The sequence below is a fragment of the Coregonus lavaretus genome (genome assembly GCF_964263955.1).
Source record: "Coregonus lavaretus genome assembly, chromosome: 21".
Classification (NCBI taxonomy): Eukaryota; Metazoa; Chordata; class Actinopteri; order Salmoniformes; family Salmonidae; genus Coregonus; species Coregonus lavaretus.
The window spans coordinates 6,709,724-6,719,780 of NC_140008.1; the positions used below are offsets into that span (position 1 = coordinate 6,709,724).

At 43.9% G+C, this 10,057-nt stretch overlaps 1 protein-coding gene across 1 annotated transcript in view; it reads left to right on the forward strand.

The window, feature by feature from the left end:
• The first annotated feature begins 1,559 nt into the window (after positions 1-1,559).
• Positions 1,560-10,057, forward strand: part of LOC311148931 (zinc finger protein 609-like) — a 92,768-nt gene continuing 84,270 nt past the window's right edge. The window contains exon 1 of the mRNA XM_084185963.1: positions 1,560-2,413. Within this exon, the coding sequence (XP_084042089.1) occupies positions 1,685-2,413 (729 nt within the window). The 5' untranslated portion in view covers positions 1,560-1,684. The remainder of the gene's footprint in view (positions 2,414-10,057) is intronic.

The following is a 10,057-nucleotide window of genomic DNA, read 5'->3' on the forward strand; positions in this document are numbered from 1 at the left end:
GACCCCTCACCCACCACCCATCTGTCTCTCTGTCTCTCTCTGTCTCTCTCTCTCTATCTCTCTCTGTCTCTCTCTCTCTCTGTCTCTCTGTGTCTCTCTCTCTCTGTCTGTCTCTCTCTCTCTCTCTCTCTCTCTGTCTCTGCCTCTCTCTCTCTCTCTCTCTGTTTCTCTGTGTCTCTCTCTCTCTGCCTCTCTCTCTCTCTGCCTCTCTCTCTCTGTCTCTCTCTCTCTCTCTCTGTCTCTCTGTGTCTCTCTCTCTGTGTGAAAAGCCTTCCATTGTCATGAAGGGGTGAATGGGTTACACCAACGCATTCATATGATAAGTGCCTTGATAAGAGGGCTTGTGAAAGAGAGTTGTTTTTGACCCAGTGTTAGGAAAGCAAAAGCGGCAAAGGGCTGTGATCTGCCTCAATGGAGGCAAAGGGCTGTGATCTGCCTCAATGGAGGCTTTGTGTCAGGGCCCATAAAATGCCTGGGTCTTGTTTCGCTCATTATTGGTCTGTCACATGTAAACAGGGTGGGGAATACCAATAGCTCAGAGCAAACTGGTTAAGAAGAAGGCCCGTGCCAGACTGTCTCTTTTTTACCTTACATTTTGGTCTGTTTGATCATAAAGGCTGACTAAGATGAACCAGAACTTCCTAGCGAAGAATTCTGGCACAAAGTGTTGGGCCTAAGTGTGTCCTTTTTGTATGTCAGGTCCTCCCACCCCCACTGATATGAATGCAAATCTATTTCTGTGTCGCATTAAATGTCTCACAACGTAGAGGTAGCCTAATAAGAGCATAGCTGCTTCATCGAGACCTTCCTTACAGATCATTAATGCTGACATTATCATCCATTCTTTCCATTAGCTTTATATAGAGCAAAGAGGGTAAGTGGGCTTTGATGCCAGCAGGAGAAGTCAACCTTGTTTTGGTGCTATTGTTGACCGCAGTGGATTGATAAGTCATGGTGCTAATTAGACCAAATATCCGGTGAGTGGGGGAGCTCTGGTGAGGAGCTCGGAGCTTGATCTCTGGGTCAGGGTTTGTGGCTTTGATGATTTCAGAGGTCTCTTTAGTCTTGCCTGACGTCAACCTGCTGGTAAAAGAGGAAATGGACTCCATATGTGTTTGGGGTTTGTGGAAAACCTCACCCTCCCTTGTAAAGCCCAGCTCACTGTTGGGCATGTGGCTTGTAAACCTCTCCCTGAACTTGAGAGTGCATTGAGGAAGCTTGGTTATTGTTTTCAGAAATGGTACCGTTTATGACGAGCAAAGCTATTGCACCTACACATTAGGTCAATGAAGACTACACATTAGGTCAATGAAGACTACACATTAGATCAGAAAGACATTCCCTCAGGCACCTGTTTATGAATAATTCTTTGTACACATTGTCTGAAAGTGCTTTGGAGGTTTACAATACTTTCTGAAAGTGGATACTTTCTTTCCTGCCATGCTTTCCTGTGTGACAGGATTCTAATATCTGATGATCTCATTATAGTTTATCTTGGAATGTTAGAGCTTGACTTTTGACTGCAGAATTTTCACACATTTTCTCTTCCTCTCTTTACAGGGCAAACATGTGGGTTACTGGGAAGGGGATTCCGAGAAGCCCCTGAAGCTGCTTCAACCCTTCTCCCACAGCAGTCTGAGGAGGTCAGACTCAACTGTGGTGCACCTGGGCCGCTGGCACTAAGATGTCCCTAAGCAGTGGCACTGCAGGCGGGAAAGGTGTGGACTCTAATGTGGTGGACACTTATGACAGCGGCGATGAATGGGATATAGGTGTTGGCAATCTGATCATTGACCTCGACGCGGACCTAGAAAAGGACAAACTTGAGATGTCTGGCACTAAAGATGGCGGGGGCGTGGCTGCCCCTCCCAGCGCCGTAGCAACTCTACCCGACAACATAACATTTGTTAGCCCCGTACCCGCTGCTCAAGGCAAAGAGAGTAAATCCAAATCGAAGCGTAGTAAGAACTCAAAGGACGGTGGTAAGGCCTCAGACGGGGCCAAGAAAGACGCACAGGTGCGAACCCAGGGCGAGGTCACGGGACCCGCCGTTGGCACAGGTCCCACGGCAAATGCAAACTCTGGAAAGGGTGCTGAGAAGAGCAGCAAAGCCTCCCGTAATGTTTCTAGTGGAAAGAAAGACAAGGAGGCGGGCTCTGGGAAAAGTAAGAAGGAGAAAAGTGAATTTGTGACTACTACTGAGAAGGAGGTAGGTGCCCCAGTTCTGCCTTTGGCATGTCGTGGCGTTCCATTTGAGGGTACGCAAAATACAGACTTGGCTGTGGCTGAGCAACTTGGGAATATCGCCCTGGATTCCACACGGATTGTTGTACCACCGTTAGCCATTAAAAGTGAGCCAGAGGAGATGGACAACGGTGAATGCAGAAACCCGAAGAAAGTGAAAAGTGAAAAGGTAAGAAACAAGCTGTCTTGTGTCTTCGGTTTTGCGTTTGGCTGCTGTTTAATCAACTGATTTGAATGGTGGCAGATGCTGGCTGTTTGTTTGCTGCTGGAGTATTCGCATATCTAGCTCATTTTGACATGTGATTTATTACATTTTAATGTAGCACTTTGCTTCCAAGTGGAGTGAGCAACAGACGTAATCTGGTTCTCTGTGTGGGGGATAAGAGCTTTGTGCTGTCTCTCAACCTCTCATGTAATCACTGAATTGGATGGGTGTTAAGTAGTGCATGGAGCTCAATCTTAGCTCTAATGTCTCCTCCTCAGGGGACTTTTACGCTCTGCTGTACACACCCCAATCTCCCAGAAACAAGTGAATTATGTTCTGCAAGACACAACATTGGCATCAGTCTGTAGCACTACATACCGCAGATGCCTGTCCTCTGTTTGCTAGTCATTTCGGCAATGGGTTACTGCTCAGGCCCTTCATTGCAAACCTTCTGGTGTTCTCAGGCACTCAAATTGGCAGACTTGTTTTTATTAGGCTATGGGTTGCTTGTTGACATGGTGGGGGGGAGGGATGGTGGAAGGCTTCAGCATGCCGGATGCCAAAGATGTGAGAAGCCAGAGTTCCGCTGCTCTCTGATAAGGTTTCTGACAGGGGCCCTGGAGAGTATTGAAAAGGAGATCAGTTCCACCTGTCGGCCATATGTCACCGCCAGGCGCTGAGACTAAAGTGATGCTCCAGGAGCAGTGTCCGATGTCTTGTCCTGGCAGCAGATTTTTTATTTAGAGCATCGAATAGCCTCAGCTTTTCCCAGCCTGCACTTAGTCAGCTGGGGGGCACTTCCAGGCTAAAGTTACCCATTAGACGTAATTACTGGCTACTCATCTCCAAGTCATGTCGAGAGTAGGCTTTTCAAAGTGTTCATCGGATGGCACTTGGTGGATCGACAGGAAAAGGTATCAAAGGTGCAGTCACTTTGAGCTGTGTGATAGCTGCTTCTGCTGCAATGAAGAGGCCATCCGGATCCCAATGAAGAGGCCATCCGGATCCCAATGAAGAGGCCATCCGGATCCCAATGAAGAGGCCATCCGGATCCCAATGAAGAGGCCATCCGGATCCCAATGAAGAGGCCATCCGGATCCCAATGAAGAGGCCATCCGAGTAAACAGTTCATATGCGAGTAAAGTATTACCGTATAAAAAATAACATCACATCAGCTGTGATGGAAACAGGAAGTTTCTGTACAATTTTATAAATGCAGACAGATCATTTGTTAGTTCGACATGGTGGGATCTTTTAGTGTCGGTAAAATTATTTATGTGAGAAATGGCGGTGGAAACGACTTCATGCGCAAATATTGATATAATAACCATCATATCGAAGTACACTTGGAGTCACACGATGACATGTTGTGTGGTCCTCCCACTACGACTCCACGGGAAAACATGCAGTTTATTAAGCTACAGATGAAATAAGTTATGATGAACTTCACAGGGTGGTGAAAGTTCACGGTGATGAGCTTGATGCTCCTTTCCAACAAATATTGATGGTCTTATTCTGGTGCCATGATGATCGATGCTTGACTGCCGTTTGACAAAAAAATATTCTCGCTCTTATCCATAATAATCCCGTCATGTAGGCTAGCCTACCCACACTGCATCTGGGAGCTGTCTAGAGCGCACGTGCCATGACCAGAGTAGGCACATTCACTATTTAACGCAACAGTTCTTGTGACAAAACTATCAGTAGAGTTGAAAATGGGATGGAAACACATTGAACTTTAGATTTTTATTCAGTACATGAAAACGTAAGCGAAAAAGTACATTTTATGTCATCACGCACAGATTTTTTTATTTGCAACAAGTCCACAGGTGCATATTTTCTTTTATACGGATTTTAGAATATTCGCATGAAAATATGTTGCCAATTGCATGGAAACTTGGCTACTGAGAGGGTTTTCTGCTTCCGCTGTATAGAAGAAGCCATCTGGATCCCACTGAGAGGGTTTTCTGCTTATCTTTGGAGCTTTGGGACTGCTGCCTCAGGCTATCTGAACTCTCAGCGGGAGGTTCCGTGTGTTGTCTTGCTCCATGTTCATCTAATGGAAGGTCAGTTCAACTCACTCTCGCTGTCTTGGGTGGGGAAAGAGGAGGGAGGAGAAGAAGCAATTCAGACTCCCTCTGTGAGGATCATGCCAGCAGGACAGGAAATCCGGTGACAAAGGGACAAGATATCTCAGTCGACCCTCTAGAGAAAAAGGGTCTAGGGTCAATAAGTAATTTGTTGTTTAGACACATTTAAAGGCTTGGTTGACCTAAAATTAAAGCTAAGAACATCGCAATGGCTACCTCGACAAACCCATGTATTTGGCAGAAATCCTTAAGCCCATCCTCCCCGTTTCCATAGTGTCATCCTGTGTGGCCTTCGAGGTCTGATCAATGGGCCATTTCTGACATGATGTAGTCATCAGCACCCATGCTACAGTCATGACCGTCACATGCCTCTGTCATGTTTGGACAACACAGGGAATTTGCAGTGCCCTGTTACAGGCATTAACCTCAGTGATGATGATTGCATGTTTCCACTTTGTCAGCGATGGAATTACTTGAGGTGAATGAGAGATTCTCTTTTTAAAATCCCCCATAATCCGCTTTTGGACATTATTTAATATGCTTTTGGACATTATTTAATATGCTTTTGGACATTATTCGAATGTCTCCCCGTTGTTTACAATCTGTCCCGTCTCTTAAAACAATATGGTCCTAAAAACCTCATCGCTTACATACAGTGGGGAAGAAAAGTATTTAGTCAGCCACCAATTGTGCAAGTTCTCCCACTTAAAAAGATGAGAGGCCTGTAATTTTCATCATAGGTACACGTCAACTATGACAGACAAATTGAGATTTTTTTTCTCCAGAAAATCACATTGTAGGTTTTTTTATGAATTTATTTGCTAATTATGGTGGAAAATAAGTATTTGGTCACCTACAAACAAGCAAGATTTCTGGCTCTCACAGACCTGTAACTTCTTCTTTAAGAGGCTCCTCTGTCCTCCACTCGTTACCTGTATTAATGGCACCTGTTTGAACTTGTTATCAGTATAAAAGACACCTGTCCACAACCTCAAACAGTCACACTCCAAACTCCACTATGGCCAAGACCAAAGAGCTGTCAAAGGACACCAGAAACAAAATTGTAGACCTGCACCGGGCTGGGAAGACTGAATCTGCAATAGGTAAGCTAGCCTCCTGAGTGGCGCAGTGGTCTAAGGCACTGCATCGCAGTGCTAACTGTGCCACTAGAGATCCTGGTTCGAATCCAGGCTCTGTCGCAGCCGGCCGCGACCGGGAGACTCATGGGCGGCGCACAATTGGCCCAGCGTCGTCCAGGGTAGGGGAGGGAATGGCCGGCAGGGATGTAGCTCAGTTGATAGAGCATGGCGTTTGCAACGCCAGGGTTGTGGGTTCGATTCCCACGGGGGGCTAATATAAAAAATAATAAAATGTATTCACTAACTGTAAGTCGCTCTGGATAAGAGCGTCTGCTAAATGACTAAAATGTAATGTAAATGTAAGCAGCTTGGTTTGAAGAAATGAACTGTGGGAGCAATTATTAGGAAATGGAAGACATACAAGACCACTGATAATCTCCCTCGATCTGGGGCTCCACGCAAGATCTCACCCCGTGGGGTCAAAATGATCACAAGAACGGTGAGCAAAAATCCCAGAACCACACGGGGGGACCTAGTGAATGACCTGCAGAGAGCTGGGACCAAAGTAACAAAGCCTACCATCAGTAACACACTACGCCGCCAGGGACTCAAATCCTGCAGTGCCAGACGTGTCCCCCTGCTTAAGCCAGTACATGTCCAGGCCCGTCTGAAGTTTGCTAGAGTGCATTTGGATGATCCAGAAGAGGATTGGGAGAATGTCCTATGGTCAGATGAAACCAAAATAGAACTTTTTGGTAAAAACTCAACTCGTCGTGTTTGGAGGACAAAGAATGCTGAGTTGCATCCAAAGAACACCATACCTACTGTGAAGCATGGGGGTGGAAACATCATGCTTTGGGGCTGTTTTTCTGCAAAGGGACCAGGACGACTGATCCGTGTAAAGGAAAGAATGAATGGGGCCATGTATCGTGAGATTTTGAGTGAAAACCTCCTTCCATCAGCAAGGGCATTGAAGATGAAACGTGGCTGGGTCTTTCAGCATGACAATGATCCCAAACACACCGCCCGGGCAACGAAGGAGTGGCTTCGTAAGAAGCATTTCAAGGTCCTGGAGTGGCCTAGCCAGTCTCCAGATCTCAACCCCATAGAAAATATTTGGAGGGAGTTGAAAGTCCGTGTGCCCAGCGACAGCCCCAAAACATCACTGCTCTAGAGGAGATCTGCATGGAGGAATGGGCCAAAAATACCAGCAACAGTGAGTGAAAACTTTGTGAAGACTTACAGAAAACGTTTGACCTGTGTCATTGCCAACAAAGGGTATATAACAAAGTATTGAGAAACTTTTGCTATTGACCAAATACTTATTTTCCTCCATAATTTGCAAATAAATTCATAAAAAATCCTACAATGTGGTTTTCTGTAAAAAAAAATCTCATTTTGTCTGTCATAGTTGACGTGTACCTATGATGAAAATTACAGGCCTCTCTCATCTTTTTAAGTGGGAGAACTTGCACAATTGGTGGCTGACTAAATACTTTTTTTCCCCACTGTAGGCCTACTCTTCAAAAACCTTTCAAAATATTGAAGCTCTTGTACGCAGAGCCCTGAGCAGAACAGAGACCTTGAACTGTCTCATTTAGAAAGCTGTGCTAGTTCCTGACTTGCTTCTAATAATAAAAATAATATGCCATTTAGCAGACGCTTTTATCCAAAGCGACTTACAGTCACGCGTGCATACATTTCTTGTGTATGGGTGGTCCCGGGGATCGAACCCACTACCCTGGCGTTACAAGCGCCGTGCTCTACCAGCTGAGCTACAGAGGACTTCTCTGTTCCATTTGACAGGTGTGAAAGCATTTGTTGATCCCCTTTTGAACCTAGACTAATGATGAGTGGCAAGGTACAGTACATTCCAAAATGGCTACTCCATACTAGTCACTTGTTTGAATTGATTTGAAAGCCTGCTTGTCCCTCAACAGCCCTGCCAAGCAGCTGAGAAAGCTGACCATTTTTTTCTCTCTTTCTGTCGTGTTTTGTGAAAGCAGCTCATGCTGGGATAATGTGTTGTTGGGAAGACTGAGATCGCTGTGATTTTCCATCTGCTCTGGCCTGTTTGTGGAGAGATGTTGTACCACATCTTTCTGCTCCAGGAGGTCTTTGAACAGGGCAGCCTCTTGCACCGAGGCGTAACGTACGCTGTGCTGGGTGCCCCCTGCTTGACGTGTGGCAAATGTCAAGAGTTGCCTCTGTTCTTTGAGCCTTTCTTGTCTTGACTGGCAGCATACTAGTTTTCTCAATGACTGTTTATATGGATAATTCTATTGGAATAGGTATCTGAATCGAAAATCAATTTGGAGTTGCCTTTGGGCATTTCCATTGAAAAGGACCCATGAGCAGCAACGTGAAGTTCATAGGAGCATATCAAATTGAGTGTCAAATGAAAGTCTATTTTTTAGTCAATTAAGCCATAGACATTTTTCAACCATTTTCCATCTTAACAATTAGGCATAAGTCAAGGCTTTGATTTCTGGATAAACCGATGGAAAATGGGTTTTAGAAACCCTTTTAAGACTTTTTCTGGTAGATGTTATCAGAAATGCATCAAAACACAATGTTGATGTAAAGACACCTGCCAACTAATATCAACACTTACAGTGCCTTGGGAAAGTATTCAGAACCCAAGGATTTCTTCACATTTTGCGTGACAGAGTGGGACTAAAATGGATTTAATTGTCATTTTTTTGTCAACAATCTACACAAATACTCTGTCGGAGTCAAATATGTCATTATTATTTTTTTGTTTTTATAAACATTGTAGTGACTCCACAATAATGACCAGTGAAAAGAAGAATACAAATATACAGAATAAAAATATTCCAAAACGTACATCTTGTATGCAACAAGGTACTAAAGTAATACTGCAACAAACAAACAAACGCAAAGGAATACACTTTTTGGCCTGAATGCAAAGCCTTATGTTTGGGGAAAATCCAACACAACATATCACTGATTAACTGTCTCCTTATTTTCAAGGATGGTGGTGGCTGCATCATGTTATGGGTTTGCTTGACTTCAGCTAATACTGGGGCAAATAGTTTTTCCAGGATGAAAAGAGACGGGATGAGGCTAAGCACAGGCAAAATCCTAGAGGAAAACCTGCTTAAGTCTGCTTTCCACCGGACACTGGGAGAGGTATTCACCTTTCAGCAGGATAATAACCTACAACACAAGGCCAAATCTACACTGGAGTTGCTTACCAAGAAGACAGTGAATGTTCCTGAGTGGCCAAGTTAGTTAGTTTTGACTTAAATCTGCTTGACAATCTATGGCAAGACTTGAAAATTGCTGTCTAACCCATGATCCCCGACATCTTGACAGAGCTTAAAGAATTTCTGAAAGAATAAGACTCACAGCTGTAAACGATGCCAAAGGTGTTTCTAACATGTATTGACTCAGGGAGCTGAATACTCATGCAACAATGATATTTCGGGTATTTAATTTGTATTAATCAAAAATAAATAAATACGAAGATTACTTCCACTTTGACATTAAAGTATTTTGTGTAGAATCTCACTTTGTAGCACAATAAAATGCTAAGAAGTCCAAGGGGTTTGAATACTTTTGCAAGGCACTGTATATTTAGTTTTGGAGAAATTGTTTACCTTCTGTAAGTTAAAGAAATATTGCCTTGTGCCTTGTAACTCCATTACCAAAAACCCACATCTTTAAGACACCCATATTTCTCTCTGTCATGAGGAGGGGGGAGGATAATGAAAGTTCACAAAGTTTTTACTGATATACATTTTGTTATGATGTATTAAGTGATTTAAAACAAGTAATTCCGTTACCAAAAAATCTGTTACGGAATTACTGCAACTGAATTGGCTACAATATAGTTAAAACCACAGTTGGGTCACCTGCTACTGTCCTCTCTTCAAATCAAATTGTATTTGTCACATGCACCGAATACAACAGGTGTAGACTTTACAATGAAATGCTTACACGTCAACTATGACAGACAAATGGAGGAAAAAAAATCCAGAAAATCACATTGTAGGATTTTTAATGAATTTATTTGCAAATTATGGTGGAAAATAAGTATTTGGTCACCTACAAACAAGCAAGATTTCTGGCTCTCACAGACGTGTAACTTCTTCTTTAAGAGGCTCCTCTGTCCTCCACTCGTTACCTGTATTAATGGCACCTGTTTGAACTTGTTATCAGTATAAAAGACACCTGTCCACAACCTCAAACAGTCACACTCCAAACTCCACTATGGCCAAGACCAAAGAGCTGTCAAAGGACACCAGAAACAAAATTGTAGACCTGCACCAGGCTAGGAAGACTGAATCTGCAATAGGTAAGCAGCTTGGTTTGAAGAAATCAACTGTGGGAGCAATTATTAGGAAATGGAAGACATACAAGACCACTGATAATCTCTCTCGATCTGGGGCTCCACGCAAGATCTCACCCCGTGG